The 17,935-nt window shown below is 49.0% G+C and overlaps 1 protein-coding gene across 1 annotated transcript in view; it reads right to left on the bottom strand.

The window, feature by feature from the left end:
* The window catches only part of ITPR2 (inositol 1,4,5-trisphosphate receptor type 2), a 243,430-nt gene that overhangs the window by 174,910 nt on the left and 50,585 nt on the right, over positions 1-17,935 (bottom strand). The window contains exons 4-9 of the mRNA XM_069763093.1: positions 13,455-13,541; positions 13,077-13,235; positions 8,982-9,080; positions 8,809-8,892; positions 7,357-7,503; positions 5,466-5,561 (exon numbers count right to left, since the gene is read on the bottom strand). Of these exons, the coding sequence (XP_069619194.1) occupies positions 5,466-5,561; positions 7,357-7,503; positions 8,809-8,892; positions 8,982-9,080; positions 13,077-13,235; positions 13,455-13,541 (672 nt within the window). The remainder of the gene's footprint in view (positions 1-5,465; positions 5,562-7,356; positions 7,504-8,808; positions 8,893-8,981; positions 9,081-13,076; positions 13,236-13,454; positions 13,542-17,935) is intronic.

Below are 17,935 nucleotides of genomic sequence, written 5' to 3'. Positions count from 1 at the left end.
ATTCTGCTGGTGCAGTCAGTGTGTACATACATTACATTACTGATCCTGAGTTACATCCTGTATTATACTCCAGAGCTGCACTCACTATTCTGCTGGTGCAGTCAGTGTGTACATACATTACTGTTATGACCTGGTGGTCAGGACAATAATGGACCTGGAGGTTAAGAGCACACTGAATGACCTGATAGTTACTGATAATACAGGACAAGCTCTGGAACGTGGGAACTCTGCTGACCGCAATCCCTAATCCTATCACACACACTAGAAATAGCCGTGGAGCGCTCCTAACGCTCCCTATGCAACTCGGCACAGCCTAAGGAACTAGCTAGCCCTAAAGATAGAAAAATAGAGCCTACCTTGCCTCAGAGAAATTCCCCAAAGGAAAAGGCAGCCCCCCACATATAATGACTGTGAGTAAAGATGAAAATACAAACACAGAGATGAAATAGATTTAGCAAAGTGAGGCCCGACTTACTGAACAGACTGAGGATAGGAAAGGTAACTTTGCGGTCAGCACAAAAAACTACAAAAAGACCACGCAGAGGGCGCAAAAGACCCTCCGCACCGACTCACGGTGCGGAGGCGCTCCCTCTGCGTCCCAGAGCTTCCAGCAAGCAAGACAACAAAATAAATAGCAAGCTGGACAGAAAATATAGCAAATTAAAGAAAAACAGGCAGGAACTTAGCTTCTGCTGGGAAGACAGGTCACAAGAACGATCCAGGAGTGAACTAGACCAATACTGGAACATTGACAGGTGGCATGGAGCAATGATCTAAGTGGAGTTAAATCGAGCAGCAGCTAACGAATTAACCTCGTCACCTGTGGAAGGAACCTCAGAAGCTGCAGCCCCACTCACAACCACCAGAGGAAGCCCATGGACAGAACCAGCCGAAGTACCATTCATGACCACAGGAGGGAGCTTGACAACAGAATTCACAACACATTACATTACTGATCCTGAGTTACATCCTGTATTATACTCCAGAGCTGCACTCACTATTCTGCTGGCGGGGGGTGTAAACAAATGGTCATAGTGTAGTGGGCCTATGTGCAGCCCCCTGAGCTGGAGATCCTGGGGTGCTGCGCTGCATCTAGGGGTCCGCTATGGTGCCCCAATAAGGGAATCTCCTAGAAATGTCTGAATGCAGTGAGAGCCGCAGATAATATCAGTGACTGATCCAGAACTGATCTGGAAGCTGCAGACATATCACGTTCAGGAAGGGGGGGTCGGTGTCCGGATCTGGTTCAGATCCCTATAAATAATCGTCCAATAAGGAGCACACAATTTACTGATCGGATTTCAGTCTGTGATCCGGTGATAGCGCGAGGCTGCGCTGCCATCTGGTGGTGGGATATGGTATTACCTTGTACAAAAAGAGCATCGTACTTCCCTAAAAGCTGAAGGGTCACAGGGTGGAGACCACCTAGATAATTGTGGAGAGTGCAGTGTGGTGGTCCGCCATCACATGGGCAGAGTATGGGGCATAGAGAGGATCCCAGGATATCGGATCATAACGTCACAGGATCTAGTAAACACCAGAGGATCTCAGGATGCTGGATCATAACGTCACAGGATCTAGTAAACACCAGAGGATCCCAGGATGCTGGATCATAACGTCACAGGATCTAGTAAACTACAGAGGATCTCAGGATGCTGGATCATAACGTCACAGGATCTAGTAAACACCAGAGGCAGCACGGTGGCGCAGTGGTTAGCACAGCAGTCTTGCAGCGCTGGGGTCCTCGGTTCTAATCCCACCCAGGACAACATCTGCAAAGAGTTTGTATGTTCTCTCCGTGTTTGCGTGGGTTTCCTCCGGGTTCTCCGGTTTCCTCCCACATTGCAAAGACATACTGATAGGGAATTTAGATTGTGAGCCCCATCGGGGACAGTGATGATAATGTGTGTAAAGCGCTGCGGAATATGTCAGCACTATATAAAAATAAAGATTATTATTATTATTATTAGAGGATCCCAGGATGCCGGATCATGACGTCCCAGGATCTAGTAAACTCCAGAGGAGCCCAGGATGCCGGATCATGACGTCCCAGGATCTAGTAAACTCCAGAGGAGCCCAGGATGCTGGATCATGACGTCCCAGGATCTAGTAAACTCCAGAGGAGCCCAGGATGCTGGATCATGACGTCCCAGGATCTAGTAAACTCCAGAGGAGCCCAGGATGCTGGATCATGACGTCCCAGGATCTAGTAAACTCCAGAGGAGCCCAGGATGCCGGATCATGACGTCCCAGGATCTAGGAAACACCAGAGGATCCCAGGATGCTGAATCATGACATCCCAGGATCTAGTAACTCCAGAGGATCCCAGGATGCCGGATCATGATGTCCCAGGATCTAGTAAACACCAGAGGATCTCAGGATGCTGGATCATGACGTCCCAGGATCTAGTAAACTCCAGAGGATCCCAGGATGCCGGATCATGACGTCCCAGGATCTAGTAAACGCCAGAGGAGCCCAGGATGCTGGATCATGACGTCCCAGAATCTAGTAAACACCAGAGGATCCCAGGATGCCGGATCATGACGTTCCAGGATCTAGTAAACGCCAGAGGATCCCAGGAGGCCGGATCATGACGTCCCAGGATCTAGTAAACACCAGAGGATCCCAGGAGGCCGGATCATGACGTCCCAGGATCTAGTAAACGCCAGAGGATCCCAGGAGGCCATGGAGGACATTGCACCAGGGAAGCGCACAGGCTTTGATGAAGTATTATGTAATAACTTTCGGCACAGGACAGAGATTCGCGTTTTTAGGTCACAGAGAAAAGATCGAAAGCAACACAGAAAAGTGCTGACTTCTCCCGCGCTGCCCCCGATCACTGGATCTCACCGCCTCATTTTACCCCGGAAGGCGACATCTCATATCTACGGCTCACGCCTCGTACACAACACAACCGGACCCCGGCCTTAAAGGGGAAAAACCATCATTCATCTCCATCAGGTGATACATGCGGAGCTGAACCCCAACGACCCCGCCGGGGATCCCATAACGGATATCCAGAATAGTAAACCCCTGATCTACAGGACAGGATCTTCTTATCCCGTGCTATGCCGCCCTCTCACCACTAGGTGGCGGTACAATACTAACAATAGCTCAGAGCGGCACAGAAGACAATCTTCATGTGATCCTGTGACCGCGAATGTAAGGACCTGGGAAGAGCAGATATCAATGGAGACTGGGACCGTACGTGGCTCCACGGAGGTAGGGAAACGACAGCGCTGACCGCCATGATGGGAGCAGGAACAACCTCAGCAGAAATCCAACTCAGGACATAAATCCCAACCACAGGATGGAGTACAGGCAAGTGGTTGGGGGTAACCATTGTATGTGCCCCCTTAGCAGTTCCAGCTACAAAGCACCATATCAGAGACCCCTACAGCCCCCATATCAGAGACCTCTACAGCCCCCCTATATAAAGAGCCCTTACAGCCCCCCATATCAGAGACCCCTACAGCCCCTCATATCAGAACCAGCGAGTGACCCCCATATAAGAGCCTCTACAGCCCCCCTATATCAAAGCCCCTACAGCCCCCCATATCAGAGCCAGCGACAGTGACCCCCATATAAGAGTCCCTACAGCCCCCCGTATAAGAGCCCTACAGCCCCCCATATCAAAGCCCCTACAGCCCCCCATATAGGAGCCCTACAGCCCCCCATATAGGAGCCCTACAGCCCCCCATATAAGAGCCCTACAGCCCCCCATATCAGAGCCCCTACAGCCCCCCATATAAGAGACCCCTACAGCCCCCCATATCAGAGCCCCTACAGCCCTCCATATCAGAGCCCCTACAGCCCCCCATATAGGAGCCCTACAGCCCCCCATATAAGAGCCCTACAGCCCCCCATATCAAAGCCCCTACAGCCCCCCATATAGGAGCCCTACAGCCCCCCATATAAGAGCCCTACAGCCCCCCATATCAGAGCCCCTACAGCCCCCCATATAAGAGACCCCTACAGCCCCCCATATCAGAGCCCCTACAGCCCCCCATATCAGAGCCCCTACAGCCCTCCATATCAGAGCCCCTACAGCCCCCATATCAGAACCCCTACAGCCCCCATATCAGAGCCCCTACAGCCCCCATATCAGAGCCCCTACAGCCCCCCATATCAGAGCCCCTATAGCCCCCCATATCAGAGCCCCTATAGCCCCCATATCAGAGCCCCTACAGCCCCCCTATATAAAGAGCCCCTACAGCCCCCCTATATCAGAGCCCCTACAGCCCCCATATCAGAGCCCCTACAGCCCCCCATATCAGAGCCCCTACAGCCCCCCATATCAGAGCCCCTACAGCCCCCCTATATCAGAGCCCCTACAGCCCCCATATCAGAGCCCCTACAGCCCCCCATATCAGAGCCCCTACAGCCCCCCTATATAGAGCCCCTACAGCCCCCCATATCAGAGCCCCTACAGCCCCCCTATATAAAGAGCCCCTACAGCCCCCCTATATAAAGAGCCCCTACAGCCCCCCATATCAGAGCCCCTACAGCCCCCATATCAGAGCCCCTACAGCCCCCATATCAGAGCCCCTACAGCCCCCTATATTAGAGCCCCTACAGCCCCCATATCAGAGCCCCTACAGCCCCCCATATCAGAGCCCCTACAGCCCCCCATATCAGAGCCCCTACAGCCCCCCATATCAGAGCCCCTACAGCCCCCATATCAGAGCCCCTACAGCCCCCATATCAGAGCCCCTACAGCCCCCCATATAGGAGCCCCCATATTAGAGCCCCTACAGCCCCCCATGACATATGGATGAGTGAATGTGACACAAGTCCTGAAACCTCCCGGACCCCTATAATCACTACATGATGTCACGCTTGTCCAGTCTGAGCCCCCCAGAGACATTTACACCCACCAGTGACGTATAACCGCCGCTCCTCTTATAACGCTCCTGCACTATTATAAGCTGCCGTAATTTGGGTTACTGGCCCTTTAAGAAAGCGCAACAGGCCCTCCCCGCGACCAGGAGCGTGAGGCCCGGCGCCCCTCTGGCCTTGGTCCAGTGCAGTCAGCGCTCGGCCGGCGAGCCGAGGTAACGCACCGCTGTGACACTGAGAAACTTTCCACGCGTCTCCCGGAGCGAGAGAGGAACAAGCGGCCCCCTGTACGGTGCGGTGACCGGCCCCCCGCAGAGAGAAACAGCACCCGGAAATAACCAGCCAGGAGCCTGAGGCTGCACTACTGAGAAACATGGCCGGTGCCGTCCCCAAACACATCACAGACCCCAACATGGCACCAAGATCCCCCCGATACAAATATCCACACAGACGGCAATTCCAGGGTCTCGTCACACATCGTCATCAGACTGTGTCAGTAGTGCAGCCTCAGGCCCCGGCCTCCAGACCTCAGCCCACAAGAAAGACATTACAAACGGTTCTCACATATTGAATATAAAGGACTGCGGCCATAAATATTCCCAAACGCCTGAGCGCAGGCGACTCACCTCCGCCGCAAGGTAGTTTCCAGTCGCCAGGTGCTTAAATCGAAATAAGCTGTTCCACTGTCCGGCTCCTCCCCGGCACGGGTCATGGTGCACAACCTGAGGAAAGAGACAACACATGTACAGCCAGTGTTATACCCCAGAGCTGCGCTCACTATTCTGCTGGTGCAGTCACTGTGTACATACATTACATTACTGATCCTGAGTTACCTCCTGTATTATACCCCAGAGCTGCGCTCACTATTCTGCTGGTGCAGTCACTGTGTACATACATTACATTACTGATCCTGAGTTACCTCCTGTATTATACCCCAGAGCTGCACTCACTATTCTGCTGGTGCAGTCACTGTGTACATACATTACATTACTGATCCTGAGTTACATCCTGTATTATAACCCAGAGCTGCACTCACTATTCTGCTGGTGCAGTCACTGTGTACATACATTACATTACTGATCCTGAGTTACATCCTGTATTATAACCCAGAGCTGCACTCACTATTCTGCTGGTGCAGTCACTGTGTACATACATTACATTACTGATCCTGAGTTACATCCTATATTATACCCCAGAGCTGCACTCACTATTCTGCTGGTGCAGTCACTGTGTACATACATTACATTACTGACCCCGAGTTACATCCTGTATTATACCCCAGAGCTGCACTCACTATTCTGCTGGTGCAGTCACTGTGTACATACATTACATTACTGACCCCGAGTTACATCCTGTATTATACCCCAGAGCTGCACTCACTATTCTGCTGGTGCAGTCACTGTGTACATACATTACATTACTGATCCTGAGTTACATCCTATATTATACCCCAGAGCTGCACTCACTATTCTGCTGGTGCAGTCACTGTGTACATACATTACATTACTGACCCCGAGTTACATCCTGTATTATACCCCAGAGCTGCACTCACTATTCTGCTGGTGCAGTCACTGTGTACATACATTACATTACTGATCCTGAGTTACCTCCTGTATTATACCCCAGAGCTGCACTCACTATTCTGCTGGTGCAGTCACTGTGTACATACATTAAATTACTGATCCTGAGTTACATCCTATATTATACTCCAGAGCTGCACTCTCTATTCTGCTGGTGCAGTCACTGTGTACATACATTACATTACTGACCCCGAGTTACCTCCTGTATTATACCCCAGAGCTGCACTCACTATTCTGCTGGTGCAGTCACTGTGTACATACATTACATTACTGATCCTGAGTTACATCCTGTATTATACCCCAGAGCTGCACTCACTATTCTGCTGGTGCCGTCACTGTGTACATGCATTACATTACTGATCCTGAGTTACATCCTGTATTATACCCCAGAGCTGCACTCACTATTCTGCTGGTGCAGTCACTGTGTACATACATTACATTACTGATCCTGAGTTACATCCTGTATTATACTCCAGAGCTGCACTCACTATTCTGCTGGTGCAGTCACTGTGTACATACATTACATTACTGATCCTGAGTTACCTCCTGTATTATACTCCAGAGCTGCACTCACTATTCTGCTGGTGCAGTCACTGTGTACATACATTACATTACTGATACTGAGTTACATCCTGTATTATATTCCAGAGCTGCACTCACTATTCTGCTGCTGCAGTCACTGTGTACATACATTACATTACTGATCCTGAGTTACATCCTGTATTATACCCCAGAGCTGCACTCACTATTCTGCTGGTGCAGTCACTGTGTACATACATTACATTACTGACCCCGAGTTACCTCCTGTATTATACCCCAGAGCTGCACTCACTATTCTGCTGGTGCAGTCACTGTGTACATACATTACATTACTGATCCTGTATTATACCCCAGAGCTGCGCTCACTGTTCTGCGCACTGACACATCTTACAATCACCTCTATTTCCCATAAGGCTTTGGAGCTGGTGGCGGACGTGGCTGACTGGCGCAGTGTCGTCCTCAGGAAGATGTGCTGCTTCTTCTCGTACTCATCACAAGTCAGGAACTTCTCCTGTTCTGCATGGAACAATCTGACCACGTCGCCCTGCGGGGAAACCGGCCAAAGAGACCTCAATGATGAACACCGGTGACCATAAACCGTCATCTCACACCCTAAAATACCAGGTAATAAAACCCACTTTCACTCTAGACCACCCGATAAAATACTAATAACCCCTCCTACACTATTGACCGTCAAGTATTAACCCCTTCTTTTACCCTAGACAACAAATTATTACCTTTCTAATTTACTAGACCCTGAAGAGTTCTCCTTTTTTTAGCCTACACCGTCAGGGAACATAAGAAGAACCCCTAAATACCCTATTCTACAACTTATTACCCTACTCTTTTATCCTAGACCCTGGGAATAAAATAATGTCCCATCTAATACCCCAGACCACCAGGAATAAACCCTCTATTCCACCCCAGGGATAAGAAAGAATATTATGGACCGTAACAACCTTAGACTACAAATTAAAGGCCCCTTCACATTAAGCGACGCTGCAGCGATACCGACAACGATCCGGATCGCTGCAGCGTCGCTGTTTGGTCGCTGGAGAGCTGTCACACAGACCGCTCTCCAGCGACCAACGATCCCGAAGTCCCCGGGTAACCAGGGTAAACATCGGGTTACTAAGCGCAGGGCCGCACTTGGTAACCCGATGTTTACCCTGGTTACCAGCGTAAAAGTAAAAAAAAACAAACACTACATACTTACCTACCGCTGTCTGTCCCCGGCGCTCTGCTTCTCTGCACTCCTCCTGTACTGGCTGTGAGCACAGCGGCCGGACAGCAGAGCGGTGACGTCACCGCTCTGCTTTCCGGCTGACCGACGCTCACAGCCAGTGCAGGAGGAGTGCAGAGCACAGCGCCGGGGACAGACAGCGGTAGGTAAGTATGTAGTGTTTGTTTTTTTTACTTTTACGCTGGTAACCAGGGTAAACATCGGGTTACTAAGCGCGGCCCTGCGCTTAGTTACCCGATGTTTACCCTGGTTACCAGTGAAGACATCGCTGGATCGGTGTCACACACGCCGATCCAGCGATGTCCACGGGAGATCCAGCGACAAAATAAAGTTCTGGACTTTCCTCAGCGACCAACGATCTCCCAGCAGGGGCCTGATCGTTGGTCGCTGTCACACATAACGATTTCCTTAACGATATCGTTGCTACGTCACAAAAAGCAACGATATCGTTAACGATATCGTTATGTGTGAAGGTACCTTAAGGAGAATTTACTCCTGGACCACCAGGGAATCACATCTAAAAGTAGTTTTTTTACTCTGACTACTAAGGATTGTGGCACAACTCTAGACCACCAGGGCTAGTGAAAACTTGGTCTTGATACTCACTCCCTTCAGAACGTCGTCTCTGTAGTCACTGTACTTCATAAACAGCGCAACTTTCCAGCTTGTGTTACAATTGACCGCGTTCACCTGAAACATACGGAGAAAAACAAGGCACATAGTCACCCCATGCTATACGTTCTGGACTCTCTGTCTCTGGAAAGTTTGGGATAAGTTACCTCTTTGCATCCAGGATTATCCAGAAGTTCTATATTACTGGCATGAAGAGGCTGCCCAGCATTAACTGGCATCAGGACCACTTTGTCTCCCACCACAACCTGAGAATCAGAGATCAAAGCTGTTAACATTGAAGGCCAGAGTCATGGCAACCATTATCAAAGTTCATCCGAGATGAAACTCCAAATACCTCTAGGGTTAGGAGACCTCTTCAATTACATATCATCGAAACCCATCCTGGACGAACCCTCAAGTGCCTAAACAATGAGATGACCATTCAGAGCACACATCCTCAACCTTCATCCCGGACGAACCCCCAAGTGCCTAAACAATGAGATGACCACTAAAACCACACATCATCAATCTTCATCCCGGACAAACCCCCTAGTGCCTAAAGAATGAGATGACCACTCAGAGCACACATCCTCAACCTTCATTCCGGACGAACCACCAAGTGCCTAAACAATGAGATGACCACTAAAACCACACATCATCAATCTTCATCCCGGGCAAACCCACTAGTGGCTAAATAATGAGATGACCACTCAGACCAAACATCATCAACTTTCATCCTGGACGAGCCCCCGAGTGCCTAAACAATAAGATGACAACTCAGACCACACATCATTAACCTTCATCCCTGACAAACCTCCATGTGCTTAACGAATTAAATGATCCCTCAGACCACATATAATCAACGTATGAACTGCTAACAGCTTCAAGGGTGAGAAGTCTTCTTCAATTACATACCATCAAAGTTCATCCTGGATGTACCGCCAAGTGCCTAAACAATGAGATGACCCCTCAGATCACACATCATCCAACCTTCATCCTGGAGGAACCTTCAAGTCCCTCAAGGATGAGGAGGCCTCTTCAATTTCATATCAAAGTTCATCCTAGATGAACCCTCAATTGCCTAAACCATGAAATTACCCCTCAGATCAAACATCACCAATGTTGGTCCCTAAAGAATACCCAAATGCCAAAAGAGTGAGGAGACCTCTTCAATTACATATCATCAACGGTCAACCTGGACGAACCCCCAAGTGCCTAAACAATAAGATGACCATCAGAACACATTAATAATGTTTAACCAAGACGAGCCCCCAAGTGCAGGAAGGGTGAGGAGACCTCATCAATTACATATAATCCAAGTCCATCCCAGATGAACCCCCAAGTGTCTAAACAACGAGAATTGACGTCTCATACCACACTACATCAACCTTCATCCCGGATGAAACCCCAAGTGCTTAAAGGGTGACGAGACCTCTCAATTACATATCAAAGTCCATCCTGGATGAACCCTCAAGTGTCTAAACAATGAAATGACCCTCAGGACACACATTATTAACGTTCATCCCTGACAAGCCCCCATGTACAGCAAGGGTGAGGAGACATCTTTAATTACATATCATAAAAATCCATTCTGGATGAACCCCCTAGTGTCTAAACAATGAGATGACCCTAAGACCACACATCATGAACCTTCATCCCAGACGAGTCCCCAAGTGCCTACAAAAGATGACCCCTGAGACCACACAATAATCAACCTTCATCCCTGACGAACCCCCAAATGCCTAAACAAGAAGATGACCACTGAGACCACACATCATGAACCTTCATCCCAGACGAGCCACCAGATGCCTAAACAAGGAGATGACCCAAGACCACACATCATGAACCTTCATCCCAGACCAGCCCCCAAGTACCTTAACAAGTAGATGACCCGAGACCACACATCATCAACCTTCATCCTGGACAAAGCCCCGAAGTGCCTAAACAATGAGATGACCACTCAGACCACACATCATCAACTTTCATCCTGGACGAACCCCTAAATGCCTAAACAATAAGATGACAACTCAAAGCACACATCATCAACCTTCATCCCTGACATCCCGCAGACCACACATAATCTACATTCGCCCAAGATGAACCGCCAAGTGCTTCAAGGGTGAGAAGTCCTCTTCAATTACATACCATCAAAGTTCATCCTGGATGAACCGCCAAGTACCTAAACAATGAGATGACCCCTCAGATCACAAATAATCAATGTTCATCCTGGATGAACTCCCAAGTGCATCAAGGGTGAGGAGACCTCTTCAATTACATATCATCAATGATCATCCTGGACGAACCCCCAAGTGCCTGAACAATGAGATGACCCCTCAGGCCACAAATAATCAATGTTCATCCTGGATGAACTCCCAAGTGCCTCAAGGGTGAAAAGTCCTCTTGAATTACATATTACAGTTCCCTTGATGAATCTCCAAGTGCCTAAAGGGTGAGGAGTGCCCAAACAAAGAGATTACACTTCGGACCACGCATAATCAACATTCGTCCCAGATAAACCGTCAATTGCCTCAAAGGTGAGAAGCTCTCTTGAATTACATGTCATCAACGTTCATCATGGATGAAACCCCCCTTTTCCCAAGTGCCTCAAGGGTGAAATCTTCTTCAATTACATACCATCAAAGTTCATCTCGGATGAACCACCAAGTGCCTAAACAATGAGACGACCCATCAGTACACACATAATCAACATTCGTCCTGGATAAAACTGAAAGTGCCTCAAAGGTGAGGCCTCTTCAATTACATATCATCGATCATCGAAGTACATCCCGAATAAACACCAAAATGTCTAAACAATGAGATGACCCTCAGAACACTTAATGTTTAACCCAGACGAGCCCCCAAGTGCAGCAAGGGTGAGGAGACCTCTTCAATTACATATAATCCAAGTCCATCCCGGATGAACCCTCAAGTTCTAAACAATGATAATTGACGTCAAATACCACACAACATCAACCTTCACCACGGATGAAACCCCAAGTGCTTAAAGGGTGACGAGACCTCTGAATAACATATCAAAGTCCATCTCGGATGAACCCTCAAGTGTCTAAACAATTAAATGACCATCAGGACACACATTATTAACATTCAAAACTGACAATCACCCAAGTACAGGAAGGGTGAGGAGACATCTTCAATTACATATCATCAAAATCCATTCTGGATGAACCCGCTAGTGTCTAAACAATGAGATGACCCCTGAGACCACACATCATGAACCTTCATCCAGGACGATCCCCCAAGTGCCTAAACAAAGAGAAGACCTGTGAGACTACACAATAATCAACCTTCATCCCTAACAAACCCCCAAGTGCCTAAACAAGGAGATGACCCAAGACCACACATCATGAACCTTCATCCCAGACGAGCCACCAGATGCCTAAACAAGGAGATGACCCCTGACACCACACATCATGAATGTTCATACCAGACCAGCCCCCAGATGCCTAAACAAGAAGACCCCGAGACCACACATCATGAACCTTCATCCCAGATGAGCCTCCAAGTGCCTAAACATGAAGACCCCTGAGACCACACAACATGAACCTTCATCCCAGATGAGCCCCCGGGTGCCTTAAAAAGGAGATGACCCCTGAGACCAAACATCATGAACCTTCATCCCAGACAAGCCCCCAAGTGCCTAAAGAAGGAGATGCCCCTGAGACCAAGCATCATGAACCTTTACCCCAAACGAGCCCCCAAGTGCCTAAAAAAGAGATGACCCCTGAGACCACACGTCATGAACCTTCATCCCACATGAGCCCCCAAATGTCTAAACAAGGAGATGACCCCTGAGACCACACATCATGAACCTTCATCCCACACGAGCCCCCAAGTACCTAAAAAAGGAGATGACCACACATCATGAACCTTCATCCCACACGAGCCCCCAAGTGCCTAAACAAGGAGATGACCCCTGAGACCAAGCATCATCAACCTTCATCCCAGACGAGACCCCAAGTGCCTAAACAAGGAGATGACCCCTGCGATCACGCATCATGAACCTTCATCCCACACGAGCCCTCAAGTGCCTAAACAAGGAGATGACCCCTGAGACCAGGCATCATCAACCTTCATCCCAGACGAGCCCTCAAGTGCCTAAACAAGGAGATGACCCCTGAGACCAGGCATCATCAACCTTCATCCCAGACGAGCCCTCAAGTGCCTAAACAAGGAGATGACCCCTGAGACCAGGCATCATCAACCTTCATCCCAGACGAGCCCTCAAGTGCCTATGATCTCACGTTGTCTCCCTCGCTCCGGAGCTTCCAGAAGGGCTGAATGTAGAACCAGGAGCCCTCGTTCCCGGCAGCATCGAGGGAGACGCGCATGGCATTCTTCTCCAGCAGGGCCGGCAACCGCTTGTTAACGGTGAGGTATTTGTTACTTTTGATGTGGAGTAACTGTCAAAGAAAGAGTTATTAAAAATTATTACGACCCAAAAACATTATAATGGCGGCATCTATGACGTCGTGTGTGGTGAGTTTCTGTAATCTATTGGACCTTACAGTAGGTGGTAGTGCGGAGAGAGGTGTAGATCAGCACTGGTACTGTATGTTCTTTGATGTAGTGAGGAGTCATATTACGCACTGTTGCGCTATATGGCGGTATATGGATCGCACCTGGATGACGTTGCTGTATTTGACAATTTCTCCCAGGAGTTTTCTGTTCTCCGACTCATTCTGTTTCTGCTCCAGTTCAGCAGCGTGCTGCGGGGACACAAGAAATCCGAGTCAATACCTCCGATACTGGGTATGAATGGGTGAGTATTTCATCTTACTCTTCCCCTGAAATACTCTGTGCTGCGGAGGAGACCTCAATCCTTCTACTTTTTGACTCTCAGACTGTTACCTCCCAAAATATCAGCACACTAATATCACTTTGTTCGCAGTGACCCAACATCTTTATTGTTTGCCAGGTACAGCTCCACTGTTTGGGTTGTGGTTGTGCTTGGTACTGCAAGATTGCCTCTTCATTCAGCTAATCGAGGGGGGTGTCCCTCACCAGAACACTGCTGATTAGAAGTCGTAAGGCAATCAACATCACAATCACAGAAAACACATAGAAAAAAAGACAATGAACCCCCACTCTAGTGGCAGCATGGAAAATGTCACAACTCCCACATGGTAAGGTCATGAACTACGGACCCAGCCGCACAATGAGCATGTATTGTTACACCTCCCAGAGCAGAGATCTGAAACTGCTGCACATCAACCCCAAGTGCCAAAAGTAGAAATCACAGAAGCCTGGCACCTACAGGAGGAAACACAAGGTCCTAGTGCCTACAAGAGGAAACATTAGGTCCTAGTGCTACAGGAGGAAACACGGGGTCTTAGTGCCTACAAGAGGAAACATGAGGTCCTAGTGCTACAGAAGGAAACACCAGGTCCTAGTGCCTACAAGAGGAAACACGGGGTCCTAGTGCCTACAAGAGGACACATGAGGTCCTAGTGTCTTACAGGAGGAAACACGGGGTCCTAGTGTCTACAAGAGGAATCAAAGGGTCCTAGTGCCTACAGGAGGAAATACGAGGTCCTAGTGCCTACAGGAGGAAATACGAGGTCCTAGTGCCTACAGTAGGAAACACAAGGCCCTAGTGTCTACAAGAGGAAACAGAGGGTCCTAGAGTCTACAGGAGGAAACACGTGGTCCTAGTGTCTACAGGAGGAAACATGAGGTCCTAGTGCCTACAGGAGGAAACACGGGGTCCTAGTGCCTACAGGAAGAAACACGGGGTCCTAGTGCCTACAGGAGGAAACACGGGGTCCTAGTGCCTACAGGAGGAAACACGAGGTCCTATTGCCTACAGGAGGAAACACAGGGTCCTAGTGTCTACAAGAGGAAACATGAGGTCCTAGTGCCTACAGGAAACATGAGGTCCTAGTGTCTACAGGAGGAAACACGGGGTACTAGTGTCAAGAGGAGGAAACACGGGGTCCTAGTGTCTACAGGAGGAAACACGGGGTCCTAGTGTCTACAGGAGGAAACATGAGGTCCTATTGCCTACAGGAGGAAACACGAGGTCCTAGTGTCTACAAGAGGAAACACAGGGTCCTAGTGTCTACAAGAGGAAACATGAGGTCCTAGTGCCTACAGGAAACATGAGGTCCTAGTGTCTACAGGAGGAAACACGGGGTCCTAGTGTCTACAGGAGGAAACACGAGGTCCTAGTGCCTACAGGAGGAAACACAGGGTCCTAGTGTCTACAGGAGGAAACATGAGGTCCTAGTGCCTACAAAAGGAAGCATGAGGTCCTAGTGTCTACAGGAGGAAACACAGGGTCCTAGTGCCTACAGGAGAAAACACGAGGTCCTAGTGCCTACAGGAGGAAACACAGGGTCCTAGTGTCTACAGGAGGAAACACAGGGTCCTAGTGTCTACAGGAGGAAACAAAGGGTCCTAGTACCTACAGGAGGAAACACAGGGTCCTAGTGTCTACAAGAGGAACCACAGGGTCCTAGTGCCTACAGGAGGAAACACGAGGTCCTAGTGTCTACAGGAGGAAACAAGAGACCCTAGTGCCTACAAGAGGAAACACAGGGTCCTAGTATCTACAAGAGGAAACATGAGGTCCTAGTGCCTACAAGAGGAAACACAGGGTCCTAGTGCCTACAGGAGGAAACACAGGGTCCTAGTGCCTACAGGAGGAAACACGAGGTCCTAGTGCCTACAGGAGGAAACACAGGGTCCTAGTGTCTACAGGAGGAAACACAGGGTCCTAGTGTCTACAGGAGGAAACACAGGGTCCTAGTGTCTACAGGAGGAAACACGGGGTCCTAGTGTTTACAAGAGGAACCACAGGGTCCTAGTGCCTACAGGAGGAAACACGAGGTCCTAGTGTCTACAGGAGGAAACAAGAGACCCTAGTGCCTACATGAGGAAACACGAGGTCCTAGTGTCTGCAGGAGGAAACACGGGGTCCTAGTGTCTACAAGAGGAAACACAGGGTCCTAGTGTCTACAGGAGGAGACATGAGGTCCTAGTGCCTACAGGAGGAAACACGGGGTCCTAGTGTCTAAAAGAGGAAACACAGGGTCCTAGTGTCTACAGGAGGAAACGAGGTCCTAGTGCCTACAGGAGGAAACACAGGGTCCTAGTGCCTACAGGAGGAAACACAGGGTCCTAGTGCCTACAGGAGGAAACACAGGGTCCTAGTGCCTACAGGAGGAAACACAGGGTCCTAGTGTCTGCAGGAGGGGAAACAGGGTCCTAGTGCCTACAGGAGGAAACACGAGGTCCTAGTGTCTACAGGAGGACACATGGGGTCTTGTCACTTATGTTGTCACCACATAATGAGTGACAGGACGGTAATATAACTCTATAGAGCGGGGTCTCCAACCATGTGGGGCTATCAGTTTATGCTGGGAGTTGCAGTTTCAAATCAGCTTTAGAGCAGTTTTATTCTCTATTTTATTAGTCTTTGTCTGTCGATGCCTTCCCTGCTAGATCTCTGCTTGCTGTCAGTGATTGGGGACATTCTTAACATCCTGATCCTTATACAGCTGTGAGTTTGTTACAATGTATCAGCATTCTGTCTGGGATGCTCTGGTTGGTATATAGTAGAAAGACCCCCAGAATATGTGACCTATAATATCTATCTTGTTGTGCGTATCTAGCTAATAGGTGCAATGCTTTCTGGAAAAATAAACACAAGCAAGTCCCAGAATGTGGTTGAGAATGGTCCCATTCAGCTGAAGCAAGCACAGATTTTGGAAAATGGTGAAGGAATTCCATTATTTATACAAAACTGAAGAACCCCTTTAAGGGCGGCCATATTGGTAGTCCCCCACATCTGACTGCACAGAATCGTCTGACCTGCATTTACTTCTGATTTCAGGGTAAAGCGGACGCTCGACTCTCTCACCCCCTGAGGACAGGGTGGGGCGTCTCGCACCGCTCCTTGCTCTCCTCTCCAGGACGCTGGGTGCGGCCCCAATCCTGCAGGTTAGGATCAGTCAAAAGCAGGAAAGCCGGGATCGGGGGGGCGACAAGGGGTCCGGCACTGATGGAGAAGCAGGCATGTGAAGGAACAGCTCTGTTGTAAGAGGGGAGGCAGCGTCTGAGTACATTCCAGCGACCCTAAAGGTCCTAAAGGGATACTAAGTGTCCTAAAGGTCAGCAAAGGGTCCTAAAGGTCAGCAAAGGGTCCTAAAGGGGAGCAAAGGATCCTAAAGGGGAGCAAAGGGTCCTAAAGGGGAGCAATGAGTCCTAAAGGGGAGCAATGAGTCCTAAAGGAGAGTAATGGGTCCTAAAGTGGAGATAAAGGTCTTAAAAAGGTGCCAAAGGTCCTAAAGGGCATAAAAGTTCCTAAAGGGGAGATAAAGGTCTTAAAAAGGCACCAAGAGTCCTTAAAAAGAGGCACAAAGGGTCCTAAAAGGGTACCAAGGGTTCTAAAGGGGTGACAAGTGTCTTAAAGTGGTGTCAAGGGTCCTAAAGGGGAGCAAAGGGACTTAAAGGGGCATCTAGGGTCCTAAAGGGGTATCAAGGGTTCAAAAAGTGAGCAAAGGGTCAACAAGGAACCTAAAGAGGTGCCAAGGGTCCTAAAGGGGAGCAAAGAGTCCTAAAGGTGCACCAAGGGTCATAAAGAAGAGTAAAGGGACCTAAAGGGGAGCTAAGCGTTATAAAGGGTCAACAAGGGTTCTAAAAGGGTGATAAGGATCCTAAAGAGGCATCAAGGGTCCTGAAGGGGCAACAAAAGTCCAAAGGGTAATAAGGGTCCTTAAAAGGCAATAATGGTACTAAAGGGGTGCTGCTGTGACTTTGGAGCCAATCTGTTTACCACTGAGGTGTACAGGTGATATATTATCCAGCTATGGGAAGCTGAGCTATGAGGAGCTGTTTGCACTGGTCTTTTAAATCTGTGACCTCCATGTGGCAAGGAGACGCTGATAAGAGGCAGCATTGGATTTGCTTAAAAAACACAATGATAAGACGTTTATCAAACAACTCACAGCTGCGGATGGCTCTTCAGATCCTTTTATGAAAATCTCTATAATCTGAGTACGCCGGACATCATTCAAGACCCAATAGAAGCTGTTGAAAAAATAAATGAGTTCCTGACCCCTTTAAAACTTCCCAAAATATCTTTGGAGGAACATTCTTT

The sequence above is a fragment of the Ranitomeya imitator genome, chromosome 4 (assembly GCF_032444005.1).
Source record: "Ranitomeya imitator isolate aRanImi1 chromosome 4, aRanImi1.pri, whole genome shotgun sequence".
Classification (NCBI taxonomy): Eukaryota; Metazoa; Chordata; class Amphibia; order Anura; family Dendrobatidae; genus Ranitomeya; species Ranitomeya imitator.
This window is presented reverse-complemented; position numbering and strand designations above follow the sequence as displayed.